At 36.6% G+C, this 27971-nt stretch overlaps 1 protein-coding gene across 1 annotated transcript in view; it reads left to right on the top strand.

Moving 5' to 3' along the window:
* The first annotated feature begins 3354 nt into the window (after positions 1-3354).
* Positions 3355-27971, top strand: part of LOC121384224 (nuclear pore complex protein Nup107-like) — a 32666-nt gene continuing 8049 nt past the window's right edge. Inside the window, exons 1-19 of the mRNA XM_041514510.1 lie at positions 3355-3445; positions 4487-4589; positions 5070-5162; positions 6673-6749; positions 7764-7833; positions 9699-9855; positions 10412-10559; positions 11012-11077; positions 12877-12968; positions 13358-13436; positions 14174-14287; positions 15553-15729; positions 17551-17756; positions 19581-19629; positions 20150-20219; positions 22055-22173; positions 24281-24416; positions 25433-25596; positions 26780-26882. Coding sequence (XP_041370444.1) covers positions 3422-3445; positions 4487-4589; positions 5070-5162; positions 6673-6749; positions 7764-7833; positions 9699-9855; positions 10412-10559; positions 11012-11077; positions 12877-12968; positions 13358-13436; positions 14174-14287; positions 15553-15729; positions 17551-17756; positions 19581-19629; positions 20150-20219; positions 22055-22173; positions 24281-24416; positions 25433-25596; positions 26780-26882 — 2047 coding nt within the window. The 5' untranslated portion in view covers positions 3355-3421. The remainder of the gene's footprint in view (positions 3446-4486; positions 4590-5069; positions 5163-6672; positions 6750-7763; positions 7834-9698; positions 9856-10411; positions 10560-11011; positions 11078-12876; positions 12969-13357; positions 13437-14173; positions 14288-15552; positions 15730-17550; positions 17757-19580; positions 19630-20149; positions 20220-22054; positions 22174-24280; positions 24417-25432; positions 25597-26779; positions 26883-27971) is intronic.

Genomic DNA, 27971 nt, shown 5'->3' with positions numbered 1-27971 from the left:
AGGATGTTTTACATCATAGTAAATAGACTCTAGGTACCTTTCCCACCGAGACATGGTTCTCAACTGACATACATGTCACAAAGTCATGCTATTTATAAATAACAGAAGGATACAACACAAAATTTTATTACTAAACAACAAAAATGTAGTACATAAAATATATGACAAAACATACAGTTATGACAAAAAACATTCAAGTGTCTCACGCGTGTTTGAAACAGTTAATGTCTGAACACGTTATTCACATAGGGACATCTTGGAGAGAGTCTGTAATGTTCCATCACTGGGTCGTCCATTCTCTGCCATCGGTAGGCGCGTAGTCCACAACAGTAACAGACGACGGCATCGTGATCCCCTGTGTAGTAGAAACCGGCCTTGGCGAGTTCCCTCGGTTTCTGGCGTAACTGTATGGGCCACCACCCAAATGTCTGCATCCTGGCATAGAAATGTCTCATTTCAGGACGATGACAGAACAAGTAACGTCTCGAATAGCAGTCTTCCTCATCCCAGGCAGCGTCTGTGTCACAGGCAGCATCCGTCTGATCTGTGGGTTCATCCACGAGTTCGCCATCTTCAATTCTATCCCCAATTTTGCGTGTAGCATCCGCTTGATCCACACAATGAGTACTCTTCTTCTCATCTTGTTTGCTAGTCACACATTTGATTGTATGTCTTTCTGAACATTTGCAGACCAAGCCGTCGTCCTCGTCGCTACTGTTGCTGCTACTACTAAGACTGATCGAATATCCCGATGCCATCTTCTTCGTTCCAGATAGAGTGCAACAAGCCACAAGAATGTCAGAATCATAAAACACGTCTGTTCTCAAGCACAGTCGCAAAGCAAATGAAGTGTAAACCATAAATCCATTCTTTTATACCTTCGAGTTCATCCAAAACAAAACTCGTTCACCACTGGTGACACTCGTTAGGGTTGCAGAAGTTACACTGAAGAAATCCCATCTGGTTTTGATGGTCGTCTTGCATGGCGCAGGGCACAATCGAGTTCAGCTCTGGTACAAAGTCACACATGACTGTCAAACAGCCTTTCAGTTTCTCCCATTGTTGTAGAGAAAGGAATATTCCCTTCTTCGAAGGTTTCACGGATTTAGTTTCTTCACACCACCACCACTGACGCAGGTCCACCCCAGCAAAGTTCTTGTCGACGCTGACATGGACGTTGACACCAAGGTGTCTGAACAATGTTTCGTCTTTCCCCTGGTTTAATACTGAAATTGTTTCGTCAATTGGCTTTTACATCCACACAGTTCGATCCACTGTTTAAGACTAAGGACAATACCTCGCTTGGTGGGGAAAGTTTTCCCCTTGTCACTGTCAAATTTCCGTATGTGAATAGCAGTGTCCCCTTTCCATAACTTGGCCACCACGTAGACGTTAGTTCCAAGTTCTAGACGACATCTCGCTTCATCACTTGTGGAACAGGCCATCTCTGGATTGAACGTAGATCTGATCGTTTTCGGCGAGCGAATGACAATTAAACCGTATCTAGCCTTTTTATACTCTTTCGTGCCAGTCTAAGTAGGTCAGGGGCCGGTCTAAGTAGGTCAGGGCCGGGTCAGTAGGTCAGGGCCGGATCAGTAGGACATTGCACACGGCACAGTAGGCCAGTCTAAGTAGGTCACGGTCAGTCTAAGTAGGTCAGGGCCGGGTCAGTAGGACGAGGTCACGTGACGTCATCAAGGTCAAGGTCACGGAAAGTAGGTCATGACCCCAGACAGGCCTCCTTACTACTGTCAAATCCTTAATCTTGTAATTGCCTGTCTAAAATTTGTGTTTTTAATATATGTTAGGTAATCCGCAATTATACATAATTTGTCCTCAGTAGTGTAGTGATTAAGAAATCGGTGAGTTAAGTACAGGGTTTGTACACAGACCGGTGGGGCGTAGGCAGGGTGTGTGTGGCATGCCCCCTCAATTCAGACACGTAGCCAGCATGTTTAGCGAGGGAGATCGAAATTTCATGTAGGCGGAACTCATCAAACGCGAGCGCCGCAGGCATATTTATATATATATATATATATATATATATATATATATATATATATATATATATATCTTGTTGCCAAACAATGTGATGACGCCGGTTACACTCGAGAATAATACACTAACTTTTGTTGCAAAATATATATAGGCCTACGTTAATAAGTTGCATTGAGTTGTGGTATGCATGTAAAATGGCCTGGTCAAACAGCCACGACAAGAAACTATTTTCAGTCGTACCAATGTATTTATAATAAATGATACATAGCAAAAATTGTAACAGATTTAAGCTTACTGGAACACTGATTATTAATCAGCGGTTATTGGATGGCAAAAGTACAGTTATATCGATACTTGGTCACAGATGAAATCCACTGTCGCCACATGGTTATTCTTTCCAAATAACAGCACGGGATCTTTATGTGCACTTCCCACATCCCACACACAGAATATCCTTTGATGGACCAGTTACGGATCACTGGTTGGGACGGGAAATAATCAAACGGGCCCCCTAAGGAAGATCGAACCTTCAGCAAATTGAACCTCAGAGAGACGTTCTTGCTACGTCCCGCTCCCTAACTTGTATAAGATTATATCATTTCATTGTATGAATACAGTCTAGTTGCATTTTCCTCGGGTGCTGTTTGGCGAATAATGTTGCAACCTCGTTGACACCTATATCTTGGCCATAATGAATCGTTAGGAGTGCCAAATTAGAAAGGCGCTCCTGTCCCATAGAAGCACGCAAGTATGTATCTATATAATATGTATGTAGTCGCCGGATGGTGCTAAAACATTAATACATTGTTATTATTTAACCATACCGCTATAACTCTGACGGGTAGAAAACCCGCCTACGTTATCCCGGTCATTTGGGGACAAGGACTTTTATATGTAGAATCCGATGATTTTTTTCATTTCAGCGGAACTCTCACCCTCCCCCCGGGCTACGGGCCAGCAATCAAACGTTTTGTTTCTTTTAAAGTCTAATAATTTTTATAAAATCATACAATATCGATGCCCCCCCACTCCTCCCCAATATAACATTCTGGCTATACCAGTGACCCAGACTGTCAATGGGGAAGTGTGGTGTAACAGATACATGGGGGTGGGGTGGGGGTGCGAACTGAGATATTAACTGACTGGGACAAAATGTCAGCGATTCGTATGTACTTTTCAACAGACATGACAGCACATGCCGTGATTTTAATACATCATTAACCACGCGGGAAATAACTCAAGCTTTCTACGATTTTATGACATCTATATAAATAGCTTGATCGCCCGAAGAACTATATTGTAGTTACCTAAATATTTTTGGCTTCGAACTATCAAATAAGAGAAGATAACTCTTATTAGAAAAGGCGGAAAATGTGATGTGTAGTTTTTACTTGCGCTTGTAATCATAACCAAGTATTTAAACATGGCATTTAACCGTACGGGCTCTGTAAGTGAAATAATATGCGACTATAGGTTTTATGGCATTTATTAGCCTTTTATAAAAGCTTATTAATATTTTAAAAAACTCCGGGCGACGAATACAGATTTCGTATCATGGTTATGTACAGCCCGAACATGAAAAATGTGATTTTGTCAAAAAATATTTTTCCTACATTTATTTTTTTAACATATGTAGATGCATCATCCCGAGGTGTATCTTTGTGCCAAATATGAACAATGTACACCGCGGCATTAACACCCGGGCTCTGGTTTTGTCACCGGGCGATGCCCGGTCTACCGGGCGATAAATAGGCTAACCCGAAACCATGGCATATCCAAAGGTTATAATAGATTAAAACCTGTATAAACGAAGACTTTACAGATCAGTAATGACTGTTGTCTATATTAGTTTTGTCAATATTCAGTTAAAAGTCATATGACTGACTCTTGGGAGAGGGGGGTGATGTATGGAAGGCTGTTTGTGTGAGATCAAAAATTGTTATTGACAAACAACATTAGTCAATTTTTCTTCTTTTTTCAGCCACCTATAAAAGCTGTTAGCACAAGAAAACCATTTTCCCATATTCATGAAAATTTGTTGACTACTTGAAAAGCCGTTAAGTGTTGCATGACTGTTTACAAAGCATCAAAGAAAATCCAATCTAAAACAAACTATAAAGAACAAAAAAGCAAGGGGAACTTTCTAATCAACATCTTGTTGTTTCTGTTTAAGTTTTTCCTGGATTTGTTGTAAACTGAGGTTTTATTTCTGTCTGTCCGTCCATCTGTCTGTCCATCCGTCTGTCCAACATATCCATAGGTTTTCAGATGGGTTTTTCACAATGTCTCAAGATATTGAGCTGAAATTTTGTGTATAGCTTTATCATGTACTGTTACATATCAAGTTTGCCTTTCATGGTGATTCACCCATTTTTAAACTTATTTCCTTGAACTTCGGAGATGAAACAATGTGTTTGGCCCGGTAGGGGACTTGTATTGCTTTAGCAGTACTCTCAGAATGCTTGTTTATTTTTTTCTTTCTTTGTAGTCACAAAACCCTCTGGAGTCTATACTGGAAGGTAATATGCCCCCTTTGCGAGAAAAAGATAAAGGAAATGTCTTCAAACGTCGCAGTGTCAACTTGAACAGATGTAAGTTATATGTATATTTTCCTGGTTTGAATATACATTTCCATATACTATGTAGAGTTACATAATATCAGGACATAGAATTTAAAATTTCATGGGAAAGCCTTTTTCGGTTCAGTGCCATGTGATCACGGGAACCCATCAGAAACTTTAAAAAAAAATTTTTTAGATATAATATTTTCATGGAATAGTCATACTCGATATAATAATCACGAGAAACCAAATTTTTGTGCCGTGATTTTATTGACACGGTACCAGAAAAGATTGTTTTTGTAAAATCCAAGGGCCTGTATGTATGCATTGGCCGTATTATTTATTAAAATATTAAATATTCTATCTACCAGCAAAACTTTGTACATAAAGTTTGTTGATCTTATTATGGTAATTGTAAAGAAATTATTGTAAAAAAAAGTGTTACTTTGTATCTTTTCAGAATACAAGGTATTAAATAACATTAAATTTGAATTGATTTTTTAATTTTAGCAATACAACTTCTAGATGAAGCAGTGGGTTCACCTAGTTATTTGCCTCTGACTCCGAAAACACCACGTGGACGATTGCTGCGCCACAGCCACTGTATGTTTGTCACTGTTCTCTTTTTCACATCTTTTGGGTTGTACTTTCACGGCTAGCCCTGGGTGGCTATTTTTGTTCGCCCCAAAATTCGCCATTCTTCAATTTCTTTCGCCAATCTAAATATGTATTCGTCAATTACATTTTAGCATTTTAGTTATGATAATATAGTATATGCTAAAATGTACTTATTGTTCAGTTTACGTCTTGTATGACATTGTTTTAGGGTGTCTATTTTTTAACTAATCTAATAGTGAAATGCTGCTGATGTCTATAGGGCTGGTCGTAGCCCAATGGTAAATTGCTCGTATGATGTGTGGTCAGTCTAGGGTCGATCCTCATCGATGGACTCATTGAAGTCAGTGCACCACAAGTGGTATATATCACAAAAGAGGCAGTTTTACTTTTTGTATGCATGAGATAATTATATAAATTGTATGTTTCTCTGTAATTTGAAAAAGCAAGTGAAATTTGATCCGATATATACACGTATATGTTCCCCAAAAAGATTCACCAGACTAAGATATACACTATACATATATTTAAAAAAACAAAAAAACAACAAACAAACAAACAAAATAGCAATTATAATATTAAATTAATTTAAGTAATAAAATTCAGGAATTATCTTTACTGTTACTGAATTATTTTATTCTGTCCCAATATACTTGGATCTCCGTTGGTAAACTCGGAACTCTCCACTCCAGACGTTTGGAAGCAACTACTTAAAATTGATCGATGCCAACATGATCTATTACAGTGTGTTTAATTAAAGACTGTATTTATCACCGACGAAACAAGCACAAAACACCAACATACACACACAAAGAAAACACTATTTCCCTTCCGAACATGCCTCATCTATAATTGGAATATTACGGCAATTTTTGGAATGCGGTAAAAAAAAGAAGGAAAGTTCTGATTGTGTTTGCAGTAAATATCCAGATTTATCGAGACCAAACGAAACTGCTATACTTTTGACTTTGTCAATCTGTCATGGCAATTTATTTTGATGAAATACCCCTACAGTTTGTATGTTTAACAGGTTTCATAGGCAAAATAGTTTGACTGTCCGCATCGTGAATCTGGGTCACAACTGCCCAGTATTACCTGCCCGGGGGACTAGCTTTATTTAAATTGTATTCACCCCTAGGGATTTCTACTCGCCTGGGGTGAGGGACGAGCGTTAGCTTCTAACCCTGATTTTATCCACATTTGATTGCTGTTGTTTTTGATGATTTTTGTCATATTTTTAATGTCAACACAGGATGGAATTATATAACAAAGAATAAAAACTTCAGTAAACCAGACCCCTCTCAAAACCAGCCTTTATACTTGGTCCTGCAGTTGTCCAGTTTAGATGGGTTTTTCACTGTTATATCTATACAACTTCAGGAAATAATTTGATTTTTGATGGGGTGTTGTTAAACTCAGCTTTCAAAATTCACAATTGGCGAGTGCAAGAGCTAGCCCTGCATCTATTCTATTGTGTTCTATTCTAATTTGATTTCAGATACTCCAGTAAAAGTTCCATCATCATCTAACTTTGATGTTTCTCAGATGTTTACTCCAACACCAAGAAAGGGGCAGGTAATTACTTTGATAGAGGGGAAGCATATGTAAATTTCAGGGCTCAAACTGAAAAATTTGTCACCCACAGCTTTAAAAAAAAAGAAAATTGCCATGGGTGAAATGGCCCGTTGACGGCAATTCTTATTTTGTTGCATGTAGACATATTTCAAATGGACAAATTTTAAATACTGGCATATAATGTATACCAGATATATTAATTTTGCTATTGTTGAGGAATTTTACTGACCGCAGTAATTTTTATCCAATGTCACAAGAGTGCCATCAGTGATGCTCTCAACCCACGGCAATTTATATCTCAACGACTGCCATTAAGTTCGAGCCCTAAAAAATTTCTTTTTTGTTTCCTTTCTGTCTACTTCATTTATAGCTCGTTTGAGGTATGTTTGTTGGGGACGGTCCATAAATATTGATGTGCTTCACAATCCGAACAATGTTAGGATTGGGTTTGGACCCCCCCCCCCCCTACATAAAAAACATAATGTGTACGAAACATTGACCTTCGATGGACCGATGTTTTACCTGAAAAGCAATCCGAACATGGCTTTTACCCCCTCCCCCCATTCCGAACATTGTTTGGATTGTTAAGCACATTGATATTTATGGACCGTCCCTTATTTTATTCAGGTTGACTAAGTTTTCAATAATATCAGTCGTTCTTATAATGGGTGGATGATCACATTAAAACAATGTTGGGTCTGCCTACAACAGCCCACAAGAGGACTGGTTGTTAGGGTCATGCATGGAAAACCAGTGACTTTCAGAATTAATTGCTATTAGCAGCTGTTTTGTATCAGTTTTCAGTTATATTGAATGTGGCTTGTCTTTTATCTTTTAGCTACAAAGTTGTACACTTTGTTACATATTGAAATTATTGAATCAATAGTCGTAGGATGATGTAAATCGTATCTAGGACTAGACAGACAATAAAAGATTTGAATTTTTGTCAGATTTAACATGCAACGTACTTAATTTAAGATAAATTCTTTATATAACAGATGTTATTGGTTTTAGTTTGACGTAACCGAGGACATAACAACAACAAATGTTTCCTTGTTGATGGAAGAAGATCCCGGTCTAGCAGGTAATATATGTATTTATCATATAATATCTTACATTTTCAATGCAATCAAAGTATGTGATATTTTTCAGATCACATACTTTAAAGCCGCACACCCTAGTTCCATCCAGCGAAAATAAATTATAATTTGGTTAATCTACAAACCTGTAACACACTTAGATCACGTTTTTATCAAATGGAGTGAAAAAGCAGGTTTTATATCGATAAATACCATGGGAATCCCCATGTCCCAATTGCTTGAAATAATTTTGAAAGTTAGTATTCTGATGTCACCGGTAGATGTCGCTCGAAGCACAACAATGCCTACGTCACGACAAATTTCACAGACTTGGGGTGCGTTCGTTTCACCTCTCCTGGACATGTTCCAACTGTTCTGTCCTGGTTGTATCCCCTCTCCAGATATCGTAATTATTGGTTTTACGGCTTTGTAACGTTTTGTATTGAGACACTTACTTGTCTGAACTTTATTGTTACTGAAAATGTTCACGAACTGTGAAGAAAAATCTCACAAATGAACAACAACAAATCGGATGTTGATTGCGCGAACCGTGCACGAGAAAACAAACCGAACCAAAATGATAATGGTCACGTGATATACCAACGTCTGACATTGAAATGGAAATATCCCCTCTAAAAATAGATTGGACCTCGCTTGCTTAACGTTTTTTTTTCGACAACACGTCTTGTGAAAAAATTCTAAAAATGCATTTCGTGGTTTTACAAACATCAGGATTACCAAAAAGCACTTCAGGTGAATGGAAATGTGTATTCTAAATAATATAATGTAAGTAAAGTGCAATTTTATTTGTGAAAAATGGGGTTTAATAGCGAAAAACAACGCCGTAATGGTTAACAAATAAACGTAACTAGGGTGTGTGCCTTTACGAATTTGATAACTTTGAAAATTAGATGTGAATTAATCAAGGTCACAGCATTGGGTTTATTGGTATTTAAGCAAACGTACTACGGTGACACTCCATAATTGACGTATGCATTCATAGTCATCAAATAAAAACATTTCAATAGCAGTTTTACACTGAAATCTGTCCAGCGTTCAGAAAACAAAAAACGTTAAGCACTAGTTTATTTTTATGTAAGGACATCCAAAATGACGTTATTATAAGTCATATTTCCGTTCAAAAAGACACTGCGCCACATATTCTTACATTATTTGAACATCTTGTAATGTCAAACTGGAATTAAAGTTGTGTATACAGTTTACAAAAAGATGTATTAAGCTTAAGTTTATATGATAAAGAGATTATTACCCTCGTGTGTTTCAGTATCATCAATATCATATATTAGGAATAAAAATAATGTATTATGCTCGCCAGAGGCTCGCATAATACAATTTTTATTCCAAATTAATGATATTCACGATACCAAAAAACACTCTGGTAATAACCTCCATATATTATATATATTCTTAAAGTTTGTTTTGCTTAATGACACCACTAGAGCACATTGCTTTATTAATCTTCAGCTATTGGATGTCAAACATTTGGTCATTTTGACACATAGTCTTGGAGAGGAAACTGCTACATTTTTTATTAGTAGCAAGGGATTTTCTAGACAGGCTAGCACATACCATAGCCTTTGATATGCCAGTCGTGATGCACTGGCTGGAACGAGAACTAGCCCAGTGGGCCCACCGATGGTGATCGATCCCAAACCAATAGTGCATTATTCAAGCACTTTACATTCTGCCCTTTCATGGTTTTAAATAATTGTAAGTTAAGTACCCTCAATGTATAAGTTTAATGTGAAAAGTTCATTTTAATTTTTTTATTGTTAAACATGCCAATTTTTTTTGGTAATTTTAACTTGTTCCTTAACATTCAGTTTTATTTAATTTTTTTGTTAAACAGCATCATCTGGACTGTATCATGATTTCCAGCAGAGCATGAAACGCAATCCTGCCCCACAGCAAGTCTTTGATCTGTTGTCCGACTACGAGCAAGTGTGCAAGGACCAAGTTTATGTTCTGAAGAAACTCGTCAGTCGAGCTGTTCCTCAACAAGACAAGTAGGTTCAGTTTAGTTAATTGAGCTGTTCCCTAACATGGCAAGTTCAGTTTAATCGATCGAACTGTTCCCTAACATGACAAGTAGGTTTAGTTTTAGTAGATCGAGCTGTTCCCCAGCATGACAAGGAGGTTCAGTTTTAGTAGGCTACAAACTGGACTATATAAAGAGTTCATTTCTAAAAAGCAATATGTGCTAATTTCCCAATTTTGGAGTTAGTAGTGAAGGTATACTAATATTAGTACAACTCAGCAATACAACAATAGAGTTTCTGTCAAAACATGGTCTAAACACATTGAACGGGATCTTAAAACTGTTCTTCATGTGCTATATTGCAGAAAGTTACGGGGTTTTTTAAATGACAAGAATGGATATATTGCATATTGGGAATTTAACACCTCATACCCAAACCGAATCACATGTACTTTGATTATTCTCATTAACCACTGAACTAATTCCTGTCTTTCCTTTCATATATATCATATTAGTATTCAGTAATAAATGATCAGTTTTCAGAATGTGATTTTTTTTTTTTTATTATTTTTTTTTTTTTTTAGATGTAAGAAAACATATAAAACACTTGGACTGCTCGACAAGGAAAAAGTGACATGGCAGTTAGTGCATTCATTGTACCGTGACCGCACTGACACAGAAATTAATAATCACTATCATGAAGAGGATATGCTAATTGAGGGTGCTGAAAAGGTGGGTAAAGCCCAAATTTACTTTATTTTATTTAGCGAATTAATAATATACATATGGTTATTCTGTGACAACATACATTAAATGATTTTATTCAAAAGTACCTATTGTAATTTATTTAGGTAAATGGTTTTTAACAAAATTCTTTTCCTCATTTGCTTGGGGGTTTTTTAGCTGCTTTTTTCTCACTTTTTTTGACAGAAAATATATACACATTTTATGTTACTGAGTATTTAGTATTTTAAAGCTCATTTCAGCTGTTACTTCTAATTGGGGTTTCTAGTATCCCTGAATTAAATCCTTTTTTGATTATATAGTAATAATCGTTTACATTTTAGATGTACCACTGTGATAAGGACGTATTACTCCCAAAGTAAACCCTCTGATGTCTGCAATGTTTAGAGTAAATATGTTATTATTGTGTTGAAATTAGTACGACCTACTGATTATTTCAGATAGCTACTGATCAAAACTTGGTGGATAATTTGTATGCACAAAACGACACTTTAAGACGGAGTCAGGTTAGTGAATAATTGATATAGAGTAAATATGTTATTATTGTGTGTTGAAACTAGTATGAGCTACTAATTACTTTTCAATATTACCTGTCCTCAACAAGTGCACCTCCCTCCCATTAGGCCATCCCATTGGCTGTTGGGATGTTCGGACCAGACCACTTGCGTGGGGGGGGGGGGGGGGAGAGGGGGGTGCACTTGTTGAGGACAGGTAATGTATCTATAAAAGAGAAAACACTCCCAAGTTTTCTCCATTATTTCAGATACAAATAGATACTGATCAAAACTTGGTAGATAATTTCTATGCACAAAATGACACATTAAGACGGAGTCAGGTTAGTTAATAATGGTTATAAATGTTAGGAAAATTAAGACTGTATTTGTAATTTCCATGTCTGTCTAGGTGTTTTCTTTGAGTTGTCATCTCTTTTGTAGTAGATATAGCAGGATTCGAACTTTATGTTAGCACTAACATCAGTTGCCGTAGTTGCTGTATGAATTGTCATAGGTCAGGTTCTTCACCAATGGCAGCTTTTTGCCACTGGTTAAAAATGATTGCATTTGGTTGAAGGGATAATATTTGGTTTCTGTATCTGTTGCAAAAGTTACTGGTTTAAAATTGCTGAAGGCAGGATCAAAATTGCCGTAGGTGAGTGTTTTGCCTACGGGACAAAAACATCATTTCAAAATTGCTGTAGATGAGTGTTTTGTCTATGGGGGGAAAAAAAACATTTCAAAATTTCTGTAGGCGAGTGTTTTGCCTGTGGGGAAAAAACCCCATTTCAAAATTGTTGTAGATCATATATTTTTACAGGTGCAGACCCTAGTTTCGGCCTGTGAAAATGTACACTGAGTTTAGTTAATCTACAAACCTGCAACACATTTGGATACGGTTATGATGATGATCAAAGAGCTTGGTGCATGTACAGACATTTCCTTTCGGTTTCCACGCTCATGCTGATGCATACAATGACTTCAGTGGACTTGGTTTGAGTTTGGAGTTTTCCTTCTCCTAGGAGAATTTTCTTACTAGGATTCTGAGCCTCTCCAGCCCAGTTTTGATTTTGGAGTTTGTTTCTCCTAGACAGTTGTCTTTCTTGACTCACGTCTTCTGTCTGTCCGGTCCATATTAGTCTAGTTGCTATCCTTTAACCAGTCCAGCTTGGATGACCCTACCAGGAGCTGATGCTCCAGCTGGCATAGCTCTCCGAGTCATTGAGACATGCAAGCTACCTCACCACGTCAAGGAATGGACCATGAGATAGGGATAAGGTTATAATAGAGTGCAACTAAAGTCTTTAATGTTTAAACAGAGAAATACCATCTAAAAATAACTAGACCTTATTTCGATAACCATTACTTCTCAGACGAACGTGCGTTTTTAGAATTATAAAAAATGTATTTTAGGGTATTGCAAAAACATGGATGACCAAAAACATGTCGGGTGTACGAAAATTAATATTCTAAATAATAAAATGTAAGTACTTCTAATTTAAATGATCAAAAACTACTTTTAGTAGTGAAAAATATGTCTTAATGTTTAAAAACTAGGTGCTGTCACTTTAAGTTCGAGCCCTCTAAAGCCCTTGAAATTATATTGTCTTGCAGTAGCAATTTAGGACAACAAATAATAACAAAGTAAATACCTATTAATGATAAAGTGTCACATTGGTTGTAAAATAAGGACTCGAAACAAAAGTAAATTGTTGTAAATAAAACAAGTTTTAAATTTGCTAAATAAAAACTTGTTCTCTTATAATTGTGATATGTTTTTCTTGATTTTCATTAGTGTTTAATTTTTTCAGCTTGTTATTGATTGGCTGGAGAGTTGTGCCTCAGAAAACCTGGACATGTTAGCAGATAATGTGAAGTTTTTCTCAGACCAGCCAGTAGCTTGGTATGTTTAAGCTGCAGTCAAGGAATTAATCATGTATTAATCTCTGTCTCTTTCTGTCTGTGTTTCTCTGTCTGTCTCTTTCTGTCCGTCTGTGTTTCTCTGTCTCTTTCTGTCTGTGTGTGTTTCTCTGTCTCTCTGTCTGTCTGTGTTTCTCTGTCTCTTTCTGTCTGTCTGTGTTTCTTCCTCTCTTTCTGTCTGTCTGTGTTTCTCCGTTTCTTTCTGTCTGTCTGTCTGTGTTTCTCTGTCTCTTTCTGTCTGTCTGTGTTTCTCCGTCTCTTTCTCTCTGTCTGTGTTACTCTGTCTCTTTCTGTTGTGTTTTTCTATTGTATATTTTAATGATATAAACAGTAAAATGTCAAGCATTGTATTTATGCTATTCTTTTTTTCAGGGAAAACACACTTCATCATCTGAAGAACAAAGTCAGTGGTGTTCCAATGGCCAGCGACCGGCCTCTTGTTGATGAGTTGGTACGTTTTTCTGATAGATTTATTTTTAACATGGTCGTCTACAATTCATATGACCTCTTGTTGATGACCTCTGTTCTGTTGATGAGTTGATATGCTTTACTAATAGATTCATTTTTAACGTGATCTGCAAGTCGCCATATGACCAGAGTTACTGGAAGATAAAATTATGTGCCCTAAAATCTTGGAAAATAATGGATATATTTTTTAAATTTTTAGATACATGATAGTAAGAGAACGGCTGTTTACTTTTCACAGTTTCAAAACCATAACCACTTAGTAGGCCTAAGGGATACTTATAGTCTGTTTTGTTTTTATTATGTATCCTCAAATTATTTTCTGGCTAAAAGCCTGATGGTCTCTTGTTGATGAGTTGGTACGTTTTAATAACAGATTCATTTTTAACCTGGTCTACAAGTCACCATATTAAGAGTGTAATTTTTTTTTTTTTTAAAGCACCTTGTTTAAAAGTAAACAATATTAATGTGTCTTGTTGAATTATTGCATGTCATGTTAATTTTTCATGATTTTATTTTTATTATTACAACTAATTCATGTTTTTGTGTATCAACAGTATTTATATATGCTAATTTGTCAAATGTTATGATTAAAATTTAGTGATTTGATTTTTCAACAATAAAAATCATATCTTTAATACAACATATTTGATAAAGATAGTAACACTATCATGGTGTAAAACTGTGATATATTGTACGTATATATTTTGACGTGTTTTTCAGGATCCCGATGCCCCAATACGACAGAACCGAATACTAGATGACTTGGACAAAGAAGATGAAGACAGGCTATTGCAACATATATTCATCTGTCTGCGGGCAGGACAGCTGGAAAAAGTATACTTAGTTTTTATATATTTAATAAGTATTATAACACTGAAGAAAAGGAAGGGAGCCATTACAAAAAATATTTATACTAAATAAGTTGTTACAAAATGTATATATATGTAGTGTATTTGCTGTTGGCTTTAGGCATTAGAAATCTACTCTTCTTTCTTTTTGTGATAATGCTGTTGTAATTATTATTTTGTTTTACGAATTATGTTGTTTTATTGTCCAGTAGTTACATCTTCTCTGATTTTTCTGTTTATTTTATCTGTGATCTACAGGGACTGTCAAAAGTAGAACTTCATGCCTCAAAATACGAAAATTACCATTCTTAATTGGTGTATGCTTTTCTTCAACACCTAGATGGTGCATATAAAAGATCCCTTGCTACTAATGGAAATTGTAGCGGGTTTCCTCTCTAAGACTATATATCATATGTCAAAATTATCAAATGTTTGACATCCAACAGCCGATGATTAATAAATTAATGTACTCTAGTGGTGTTGCTAAACAAAACAAACTTCTTCTTCAACTCCTAATAGCAGACATATTGATTAGACTATTTAGTGTTGAGGTGTCATTAAGCATTCGTGCCTCCATTCATTCAGTCTTGTTTTGTTGATAGGCTCACATCCATCCATCCATCCATCCATCCATCCATCCATCCATATATCCGTCTGTCCATCCATCCATCCATCCATCCATCCATCTATCCATCTGTCCATCCATCCATCCATCTATCCATATATCCGTCTATCTGTCCATCCATCCATCCATCCATCTGTCCATCCATCCATCTATCCATCCGTCCATCCATCCATCCATCCATCCATCCATCCATTTATTGAGGGGGCGGGACGTAGCCCAGTGGTAAAGCGCTAACATGATGTGCATTGGTTTTGGATCAGTCCCCCGTTGGTGAGCCCATTGGGCTATTTCTCATTCCAGCCAGTGCACTACGACGGGTATATCAAAGGCCGTGGTATGTTCTGTCCTATCTGGGAAAGTGCATATAAAAGACCCCTTGCTGCATTAGAAAAAAATGTTGCAGGCTTCCTCCAATAACTATATGTCAGAATTACCAAATGTTTGACATCCAATAGCCGATGATTAATTAATCAATGTGCTCTAGTGGTGTCGTTAAACAAAACAAACTATTCATTCAGTCTTGGTTTGTTGTTCGGCTCACATTTATCCATCCATCCATCCATCTGTCCATCCATCCATCCATCCATCCATCCATTCATGAATGCCATCCCTGTTCCATTGACCAGGCTCAAGAGGTGTGTCAGAAGTGTGGTCAGTTCTGGCGTGCGGCCACACTAGAAGGCTGGCGACTGTACCATGACCCCAACTACGAGAAACTCGGACCAGACAATCAGATGGCTGCAGTACGTGGCAACCCATACCGCGACGTTTGGAAGAAGGTCTGCTGGAACATGGCAAACGAGGTGAACTATGACTTTTGAAGGCTGGACATAGCTCAGTAGTAAAGCAATTGCCTGATGTGTGGTTGGTCTGGGATCAATCCCCAACAGTTGCCCTACTAGGCTACTTCTTGTTCCAGCCAGTGGTATATCAGACTGGTATATCAAAGGCCTTGGTATGTGCTATCCTGTCTATGGGATGGTGCATATAAAAGATTATTTGCTACTAATGGAAAAATGTACTGGGTTTCCTCTCTAAGACTATATGTTAAAATTATCAAATGTTCGCATCCAATAACCATTGATTAATAAATCAATATGTTCTAGGGGTGTCATTAAACAAAACCAACTTTAACTTATACTCATTTCCTTATTTCTTGCTTATATGCAACACGATGTAAGTCGATAGAATGGCATTTTCCATCTAATTGTTCTATTGCTGATGGCATTATTTTCTGGTTGAAGTCTGGCTAAACTTTGCTTTAAATTCTTGTGTGGATCTGTTCAGTGTTTATATCGACTAATTTATCTTTTTATATATAACATTTGAAAAAAAATGTTTAAATTGTTTTTCATTGAACAGTATATTTTTAGAATTATAAGAAAATTCCTAAACAATATACCTATTTTGCAACTGACATGTTTTACAGGCCAAGTTAGGTGTGAGTGGGGAAACTTGTCCTTGGTTTTTGAAAATTACAGGCGAGTGGAAAATCGCACACCTCAATATGCTAAGGCGAGTGAAAAATCACTCTCCAAAATAAATAAAATAGGCAATGTAGCTCCGATTGGATTTTGACTGGTACATCTATAAAATTGTCTATTAAACCAGTATTTCCCGATTTGTTCAACAAAGAGAAATACCAGTTTAACGACTGCATGGAAGCCACCTCCATGTTTTTAATTTTTATTGTTTTAATAAAAGAACCTTCCTATCAGCTAAATGAGCTATGAAAACTGTTGATTTTTGAAAACAGTGGAAATAAATATACCCATCTATTTTACGTGTGCCATTTGTTGAGTGTAACGTGCGCTGTTTTTCACACTCGTCAGATTGAAATTACGGGCGCGATCGCACCCGCGCACCCTAAAAAGCAAGGTCTGGGAAACCCACATACCATAGCTTCTTGTGTATTGCCTCCATGCTATACATTTTAAAAGGCTATATGACCCATTTTTTTTACACAAAAGCTAAACAACATTCAGATCAAAAACACCCCAACAAAACTGATATAACAAAATGTTATAATTTATTTCAAGATGAACGAATTTAGTAAAATTACAATGCATGTAACTCAACTTGCAATTATTACTTATTGGATGACAATGGTAATGGCTATACAGATCACGTTTTCGTGATTAGACTATGAAGGTTCAAGCTAATGTCGGAGCAGGCAATCTGATATTTTTCTACAAAACAAACCTTGATTGCCAAATGTAGCTTATCTAGTGCAGCATGCAATAAAAAATTATGATATGCACTGTTAGAAATATATGATCCAACATTGACAATATTCTTATTTTACAACTGATGTGTATTGTTCAACAAACCAAGTTAAGCATGTGAGAAAGCTATATATGCAATATTCACAAATAAATACTGTAAATACATTAGTATTCGGGGAACATTTTCTTTTCAGAATCTTGATTGGCAATATTTCTAGTGAATTGAAAATTAATTAGCAACTACTGTTTAAATGTTTTAAAATTGTGTAGCGAATCATGATGTGATACTGAACAAAATGTTCCCCGACAATTATTTTACAGACCAAATTGAGCATATGTAATATTCACAAGTAAAAACATTAACAATATTCTTGTTTTGCAACCGGCATTGTTTCACAGACCAAGTTGAGCATGTGTGAGAAAGCCATATATGCCGTGTTCAGTGGCAACCTGCCGGCACTGCTGCCAATGTGTCGATCGTGGACGGACCACGTGTGGGCGTATTTCAAGGTGATGGTCGACGTTCAGGTGGAGAAGGAGATTAGAACGAAGGGCGTACCGGACAGAAAACTGGACGATCTTCCACCCAGTTACTGGGACAGACTGTGAGTGCTGCCATCATAAAGCGACTGACCCTAGTTTTTAAACACTTTAGCAGGGCAGGACTTAGCCTAGTGGTAAAGTGCTGACTTGATGCATGGTTGGTTTGGGATTGATCCCCTTTGGTGGACCCATTGGGCTATTTGTCGATCCGGTCGGTGCACCTCAACTGGTATAGCAATGGCTGTGGTATGTGCTATCCTGTCTTTGGGATGGTGCATATAAACTATTTCTTGCTACTAATGGAAAAATGTAGCAGGTTTGCTTTTTGAGACTATATGTCAAAATGACCAAATGTTTGACATTCAATAGCCAATGATTAATAGGTCAATGTGTTCTAGTGGTGTTGTTAAACAAAACAAACTCTTTCTTTTTTTCAACACTTCGGCTCATTTTTCACTATTTGACTAATTTTTGATGATTGAAATCTGACATTACTTAAATTTTATTGTTTAAATTATCCATTTGCAGTCATGCTAGCGTGTCTTAATACCACAAAATATCTTTTTCTTATTTTTTAAAATGCATGTACTTCTGAGGAGTGACGGCTATCAAGACGAGCTTTAGTGTATTTTTAAAGAGTATTTTCCTATTTCAACGTCACAAATTCTTGCTTTACGCTATTGTAACTTTAACCAAATGTGTTACAGGTTTGTAGATTAACTAAACTTCGAGTCAATTTTCATGGGTTGAAACTAGGGTCTGTGACTTAAAGTGTTAGACAGGGTTTCAGAATGTTTATAAAATCCACTAGTCATGGGATCAGAGATTTTAAAAATTTACTTGCCACGATTAAAAATTCACTAGTCCTACTTTAAGTTAATACAGTTTTACTAAAAAATAGTAGTAATCAGATATGTCACCTAAAGGAGCAGATAGAGCTTAAAAGCATTAACATTGGGGTGTTGGGGTAGGACAGGATTTTGATATTTACAAAATTGACTTAACTGTAACTCTTCTTTTTTTTTCACTACCTGTCTAGCATGACAATGGTAGTTATTTACTAGCCCACCATTGAATATTACTAGCCATGGGAGTGGGGCTACCATAATCTAGAAGCTCTGTGTTAGAGTTCATTAAGCCTCCTTTTTGTATGACATGATTACATGAGTCATAATCCAAATATTAATTATTTAAATATTAGGACCTCTTATTACCCTACTGTGATAACTATTCGTCACATTCTATATACAGTTGAATCTCATTGGCTCGAACCCCCGTTGGTGCTTGAGAAAGTGTTTGACCTCGCTGTTAGGTCAACAAACTTGTAAATGTAACTTGATACTTTGTTTTTGGTTCGATCTGTGTATTCAACCAGAGTTTGACCCATTAAGATTCTACTGTAGTACAAGTACACTTTTATTATGTATTTTATTCCTTTATGTCAAGCTGCTAATTGTTCAGTTATAGAGTCACTGGAATGGGGTACACAAATCTTTTGACTTGAATTAGTTTGCATATCTGGGCTTCATTTAATGTAATCTTTAAATTAGTTACTTCAAGTATTTATTTCATGTGTAGGAAATTATGCAGGGGTGGGTCTAGACTGGTGAGTGAATTTCTAGGGCGGTTCGGGTCTTGCTTTCATGGAAAATACATTTTTAAAACAGAAAAATTGCTTGAGAAAAGGATTTAACCCCAAAAAACCCCTCTTCATACACAATTGATGTTAAATATTTGTTGACAAAAACTTCTGAGATTTTCATTGTTATGATAAGATTGTTTACATTGAGGAATAAAATAATTTGAAGATAAGTGTATTTTTTAAAACTCCCTCTGATTTGTTCTTAATTGTAATTTGTAAAATAATTATATTTCTGTTGTAATAGAATGGAACCTCGAAACGTGTTTGAACAAATTGAAGCAAGTCCAGACGAGGTAGGCTGTTGGAAATACATTATTCTGTGACTTGTTTTATGTTCATGTTAATATTTGCTTCATTAAGTTGTTTGTCAAGAGGAATGAATAAGAGAGAGTGTGTGTGTCTGTTCGTGTGCGTGCGCCTGTGTGTCTGTGTGTATGTGCCTGTGTGTGTGTTTGTGTGTGTCCATAAAAGCAGTGGTTTGTTAATAAGTTAAAATTGTGTACAGTGAAACCCTCAGTAAACAAGAATTCCTTCAAAACCAGATGGGGTTTTTGTACATCCCTTTTTAAATATCAGTACAGACCAGGACCTTTCTATATCACATAAAAACTGAATTTTTACTTGGTCTTGTGGGTGTCTGGTTTAAAGAGATTTAACTATTCTCCAATGAGATATGTATTTGTTGAGCATCAGCATTTATTCCTATGTATTTCTTATAAATATTAGGAGAAACCTTTAAGCGAAATATGAATAGAAATACTCGACAAAATGTTTATACTTTTTCTTTACATTGCTGTTGTTTACCTTCTCCAGATTGTGCGTAACGAGTCGGAACACTGGTTTTGTGTTATAGAGAAATACATCATCCTGGGAGATGTCGGTGGTGAGTAAAACAAGCATTTAAGTTTTATACTAAAGCAATACATGTCCCCTGCTTGACCCAACAGATTTTCTCATCTCTTGAATTCAAGAGCCAAATCTCTGTGACAAATGAGTAAATCACTATTAAGTTAAACTTGATCTGTAAGTGTACGGAAATTTGTTTATCCTGTTGGTTTTAGGAAAAAAGTATTGTCCAGATAACCATGGTTTCACTGTGCTGTATACCAACCATGCAGATTTCAAATGATTAGAACATATATGTCTTCTTCATGTTTATTTCTCAAATTATAATATATTAAATTAGGATAAAGGCTCTTTGTTTTTAAATTGTTAAGACAATTACGTGCTGTAAAAACATAGAAAATCCTGTTGAGACATTGCTTTTCAAGACTTGAACATTGAACAACCACTTGTATGCCAGTAAAAACATCAAATATTAGTGATCTTAAAATTTAGCAAAATCAAAATAAATGACATATTAGCGACATAGAATTTGAGCGAGGTTGTAATATTAGAAACTAAAAAAAGAATAAGTTTACCATATATCTTCGCCTGTAAGTCGATCTCGGCTATAAGTCGAGTCCCTAATTTCAAGCCCTGAAAACTTATTTTTTTATTGACCCGTTTATAAGTCGACCCATGAAAAACAGGGTATAACTATTGAAGTATTTCTTATTTTCAGCACATGAGAACAATAATGTACAATATCTGAACAAAAGAAAATTATTTTATTTTACAAACTCAGTTTTTCACGTTTTGTACATCCGTAACATCGCAATAATATTCCAATTACATAGCATCAAAACGAAATATTCCCTTAGTAGAGAGTGAAAGCTGTTTGACTGTTACTGTATGGCACTGTATAGCATGGTTTTGTGCAAAGACAACAACTTTATTTATAAACACTGACAACAGATCACTACGATAAAACTGAAAGTACATGTATCATCGGTTAATCACATGTTTTGCCGCCATATTAAAACATGTAAGGAGGATAACTCTGGAAAGTACACTGGTTTTTGTACCAAATGATGTGTGTCCCTATTGCTCTAGTGAACTGCAGAGATCAGTCTATTTTAAGGGAAAGCTCAGTAATATTCATGAAGTTAATCACCGACAAAACATTGTTTGAACAACCATTAATGCCAGTGACCAGATTTCAAAATAAACTCAGGCAACAGGTAGTTAGTACTGTTTAAATTTTTTCTATTAGTGTTGACTGTTATTTTAACTAAGTGTTGTCTTGACGTGAGTGAGATTGCACGCCTTTTCAAATAACCAAAACCATTATAATGCCAAAAAAAAGAAGGTTATAAAAAAAAAATGTGTCAAATTAACATATTTGAGTATAAATACAGGGCATACTTCAACAATAAAACTTGTAAAATAATCCCCAAAACGGTAATATTTTTGAGTGAAATTTTTTACCCTTATAAGTCGACCCCCCCAAGTTATAAAATAATTTTTGGGTGAAAAAAATTTGACTTATAGGCGAAGATATACGGTAAGTTGTAGGAACATTTGAAATAATGTTTTTGACGAATCTTGACGTCGAGCAGCATATAGACAACTTAAATTTAGTAGAACATTGCAGCATTGTGCATGCTAACTAACTAGTGTTGTTTGCTATCCTTATGGTTTAATCAGTAGCATGTAACTATTATTGTGCCTTCAGTTTTTTAAGAACAGTCTGTACATACATCTCTTTAAATTTAGCATCATGAAATGTTAGCGTCTTGTATGGCTTCGCTAAATTCGCTAACATTTTATGCTCGCTAACATTTCCTGATTTACAGTATATGTTTATTAAGCATGACATTTATTTACATGTTTCAGCTTTGATCGAAGTAATGCACAACTGGGTGGTCAAGACTGGACAAGAACTTCCTGGTCACCTGCTGCGATTCATGTGTCACCTGATACTGTTCCTCCGAGCAGTGGGACACGCCACGAAGGTGCTACATCTAACTTGTTGATTTGAAAAATCATTTATAGTAAAACATCTGTTTTGTTTAATGACTCCACTAGAGCACATTGATTTATTAATCATCGGCTATTGGATGTCAAACATTTGGTAATTTTGATGTAGTCTTAGAGAGGAAACCTGTTACATTTTTTTATTAGTAGCAAGGGATTTTCCAGACAGGATAGCACATACCATAGCTTTTGATATACCAGTTGTCATGCACTGGCTGGAACGAGAAATAGCCCAGTAAGCCCACCGATGGAGGGATCGATCCCAAACCAACAGTGCTTTATTCAAGCGCTTTACAACTGGGTTAGTCTTAGAGAGGAAACCTGCTAAAAAAAAATCCATTAGTAGCAAGGCATCTTTTATATGCACCATCCCACAGACAAGATAGCACATACCACAGCCTTTGATATACCAGTCGTGGTGCACTGGCTCGGATCATTTAAAGTGATAATAAAACAATCCTTATTGTTTGACGTAAGCAAAAAACTGCTCGCCTAATAATTGCAGTTATTTAATTTCTTGTTTCTAATTTGCTATAAATCGTTTACCTTCAGAAACTTGAACCTGTTTTTAGAGGGGCGGGACGTAGCCTAGCGGTAAAGCGCTCACTTGATGTGTGGTCGGTTTGGAATCGATCCATGTCGGTAGTCCCATTGAGCTATTTCTCGTTCCAGCCAGTACACCACGACTGATATATCAAAGGTGGTGGGATGTACTATCCTGTCTGTGGGATCCCTTGCTGCTTAGAAAAAAATGTAGCGGGTTTCCTCTGATGATTATATGTAAAAATGACCAAATGTTTGACATCCAACAGCTGATGATTAATGAATCAATGTGGTCTAGTGGTGTCGTTAAACAAACCAAACTTGTTTCTTTTTTTTTCTCTTTTTTTTATAGAGAGAGATTAACCTGGCAGATGTTTTCCCCATTTATACACTCCTATTGCTCTCCCACATAATTTCAGTAGAGCAGTGTATGGTTCACTGTCGATTTTCTAACCATAAGCACTCATTAAATGATTCGACTATATCTCATTGACACAAAGATGTTAAATTCTGGCATGAGGTTTCTACAGAAGAGGTCTGATGCTGTTTGGGTGGGGGGAGGATGTATCTGATACTATGCAATAAATAAATTCTGAAGTTCGTAACCGTTATTAACTTTGTCTTTATTATTATTTCGATGTTTTTTCACATTACTTGACTGTTATTAAATATGCAGGATGTAATGATTCGTTGCATTGAACACCACTGATGTTTGTTGGGGTTATTTTTTTGGGGGGGGGGGGGGGGGGGGGGGGGGGTCCTCTGAACCAGTGCTCCACAACTGGTTCATGAAAGGTCCTGGTATGTATTGTCCTATCTGGGAAAATACATAAAGCAGATCACTTGCTGCTTTTCAGTTCTAGTAGTTTGTGTGGCAGCAGCAGGGCCCAGACTCTGACTCTGATTTTACATGCATACATTTTGTATGGCAGTGCCATGACATTAAAGTCTCAAGACTAATAAAAATCTCGAGTCTGTACTAAATGTTTTATAAGCATAGGGCCAGGTTACCTGTATCTAAACCAATGGCTGCGGTAACTATATGTTAGACACCAAATAGCCACAGTTTAACATGTGTTGAGGTGTCAGTAAAAAAAAAAATTTGTTTGTGGTTGTACATGTGACCAAAGCCAATGTTCGATCACATCTGTTATTCACTCCGATGCCATATAACTGTAATCAAAATGTGTTGAGTGTGTCGATAAACAAAACTTTCCTCCTTTCCGTACTATTATTGACAAATAAAAGGTCAGCTTGACAAAAACAGCATTGGATGTTGTTACTTGCATTATTGCTGAAAATACAGAATGAGTGGATAATAACATTCAATTTCAGTTCCAGAAAAGATACTGCATTTTTTAAATTAAAAGTTGTATATTTTGTGACCCAGGAGGAACTGTGTACCACCATCCTGGAGGCGTAATAAACAAAAGGTCAGTTTGACAAAGAACAGCATTGGCTGTTGTTGCATGCATTATTTGATTTCAGTTGCAGAAATGATACTGCATTTTTGTTATTAAAAATTCTGTATTTTTGACCCAGGAGGAACTGTGTACGACCATCCTGGAGGCCTATGTGGAGCACATTATTACCAACAAGCACAGCCATCTAGTGGCCCACTATGTGGCCAGACTACCAAGGCAGTCTCAGGTCATATGGTATGCCAAGTTTTTGGAAGGTAAGATCCAGAGTACTGAATTTTAGTTTATTAAGTCAGTGATTGTTACCACGAACATTGTTACAGGTCTAGCTCTGGGTGAGCAAATCAATTCACCAAATTGTCTATTAAACTTTAAAAATTGCAGAAATTGTCAGTTATTTTCTAACAAAATGTCAATTATTACATGAAATTATTTCGCCAAAATAAAATAAAATTCGCCAACTGCTTTCAAAATTTGCAATTGGCGTATTTGGTGAGTGTCAGAGCTAACCCTGATAATTATGATTAGGACTCAGTCAGTGTTAATGGTCTTGACAAAAGTAAAATATTGGGGTTACTTTGCCAACAGAAATGTTTGTCTCTAACTCCATGTTTTATTTTCACATTTAGTTCCATGTTTCACGGACTACTTCTGTTATTGAAACTTGGGTCACAGTTGCAACAGTAGATGGTCATATACATTCATGTGGGGAGAATTATATAATTCTTGTTTTATATCATTGAAAATTATAGAGAGAGTGAGAAAAGAAAGTTATATCAATTTTTGGAAGCCAATAGGTTTACACAACCCAGACTGGTAGACAGATATCTCAATCTTCAAAATTGTTATTACTACTCACATAAGAAATATTTTAGATTCTCATTATTGGCCATGAATTTCTATATTTCTCCCACTGTGCCACCATTTTTTTCTTTTTTTCTGTGCTTTTGTGGGAAAAAACAAAATCAGTTTTTCAATTCTACTTTGTAAGTTGCGTTAAAAATGAAGTTAGCATTGCAATTAACTATCAAAATGTAAAATCACTGCTTATTGGATACTTAAGTAATTTTTTTAATTTTTTACCATTGCATCATTGTAAAAATGTTCAGTGATGAGAATGACATTCTTTGGGGGGTAGGGTGGGGGAGGGTTGCGGATTAATTTTGTTAATTGCCAGTATATCCATTAATACTGGGCAACACTTGTGTGGGTTTTTTTTTAATCAGTGATAGCACGAAGAACAAAATGACATATGTTGAAGTGTGTGTTGCAGGTATCGAGGATCGAACCGAGCGTCAGTCATGTCTGCAGCAGGCTGAGGAGGAAGGTCTGGACATTCCACTCATTACGAAGACTGTGGTGGAGAACATCCGGCACCGAGACACCTTCGTCGTCAAGGCCGACACCACTCTTCCACCAGAAACCACAGTATCTGAGGTTTGTTTAGAGCTCAAGCACCATCATTACTGAATGTAAAAGGACATGTGGCTCCATTTTTTCATTTAAATGTAGGGTTGGGGTTTTTTTTGTTTTCATACGTCTGTCTTTGACAAGTCTTATTATGGTGTGTTGTCCGTCTGTCTATTCCATCCGTCAATTCGTCTGTAAGTGGGAGCGGAAAGTAGCCCAATGGTAAAGTGCTCGCTTGATACACAGTCAGTCTAGTATCGTTATCGTCGGTGGACCCATTGGGCTATTTCTTGTTCCAGTCAGTGACCACGACTGGTATATGAAAGGCTGTGGTATGTGCTATCCTGTCTGTGATGGTGCATATAAAAGATCCCTTGCTACTAATGGAAAATTGTAGCTGGTTTCCTCTCTAAATGTTTGACATCCAATAGCCGATTAATAAATCAATGTGCTCTAGTGGTGTCATTAAACAAAACAAACTTTTTTTTGTCTGTAAATAAACTTTAGCTTTTGGAGTATACCTTTCTTATCAACTCAGACCATATCAAGGCTAGCTCTTGGTTGGTAGAAAATTTAGCCGAATTACCTATTGAACATCAAAAATGACAGAAACCCAATTATTTTCTAACAAAATGTCAATTATTATATGAAATTATTTCGCCAAATTTAAATAAAATTTGGCAATTGTTTTTAAAATTCGGAATTGGCGAGTGCCAGAGCTAGCCCTACATATATTCCTTATCAATTCATAAAGAATCATCAAACTTTGCATGTAAGTACGACTTGGGATAGCAGTGTTTTGTGTACCATATCTAGGTCACCGCGACCTATTTTGACAAGCGTATCATGTATTTTTTTAAATTTATTTTGCTGTTGTTGATAACAGCTTATATTTAGATCATCAGTGATGTAGTGATTAAATTATCAGCTTTGTGGCTGGTGGGTTCTGGGTTCACATACTAGTACCAGCTCCCTCCTAGGACACCGTGCTTGAACTTTGATCGAATATATAAAAAAATAGTCATGTCCGTTTTAATAGATTTTATACAGAATGTATACAGTAATATGATAATTAATTGAGTTTCCATACTAAGAAAATGCATGGCACACTTTGAGTTATTAAATTAACATAATGATAAAAAAACAAAAAAACATAAACAAATTCTTTTACATCTCTACATTTAAACGGTGTTCTTGTTTTTTTATACAGGAAGATCGTAAAAAGATTGAAGCTATTGATTGGCTGGTGTTTGACCCAACGCAAAGAGCTGAGGCAATGAAACAAGCAAATGCTGTGATGAGATCTTTCATTGGTGAGTTGGTTCTAATTATCATAATAAGTATAGAGCCAGGAAATACTGGTGATAGCCAAATAAACAAACATTCTGGAGTACTGCTGAAGCAATACATTCTGTCCAAAATGGGCAAATCCCAATGAAACTCAAACAGTGCAGTGGTGAACAAGCTGCATTCTGTCAAGCGGGGCAGGACGTAACTCGGTGGTAAAGCGTTCGCTTGATGTGTGGTCGGTTTGGGATCGATCCCCGTCAGTGCGCCCATTGCGCTATTTCTCGCTCGAGCCAGTGCACCATGACTGGTACATCAAAGGCTGTGGTATGTGCTATCCTGTCTATGGGATGGTGCATATAAAAGATCCCTTGCTGTTGATCGAAAAGAGTAGGCCATGAAGTGGTGACAGTGGGTTTCTTTTTTGTGGTCCTTAACCATATGTCCGACACCATATAACCGTAAATGAAATGTGTTGAGTGCATCATTAAATAAAACATTTCCTTCCGGGGCCATAATTCTGTCAAAAATGGGCAAATCCCAATGAAACTCAACCAGTGCAGTGGTGAACAAGCTGCATTCTGTCAAGCCAGTCCTGGAAGAGTGGCAGTCCTCCTACAGGAGGTCCACGAAGGATGAAGTAGTCTTGTGTCATGTTTCCACTGGCCATATACAGTTAATTCATTCAAAAGTTGATTTGTAACTATGTTTAACGACACCACTGGAGCACATTGATTTGTTAATCATCGGCTATTGGGTGTCAAACATATGGTAATTTTGACACATTCATTGAGAGGAAACCGGCTACATTTTTCAGTTAGTAGCAAGGGATCTTTTATATGCACTGTCCCACAGACAGGATAGGGCATACCACGGTCTTTGATATATACCAGTCATCAAAACCTATAGTACCCTCCAGTTGAACCAGTAGGGAGTAATAAATGCCTGGAGTCACAGTTCTTTTATAAACAAGATATCTTAAAGTAATAAAAATTGAATCTGTCTTTGATGTTATGTGTGTCACACATTCTTTAAGACCCCTGCGTGTGCTGTAACCTCACCGTGGTGCAGGGGTGTAACATTCTCTTTGAGAACCCCTGCGCATGCTGTAACCT

This window comes from Gigantopelta aegis, chromosome 10 (genome assembly GCF_016097555.1).
Source record: "Gigantopelta aegis isolate Gae_Host chromosome 10, Gae_host_genome, whole genome shotgun sequence".
Lineage (NCBI taxonomy): Eukaryota > Metazoa > Mollusca > Gastropoda > Neomphalida > Peltospiridae > Gigantopelta > Gigantopelta aegis.
This window is presented reverse-complemented; position numbering and strand designations above follow the sequence as displayed.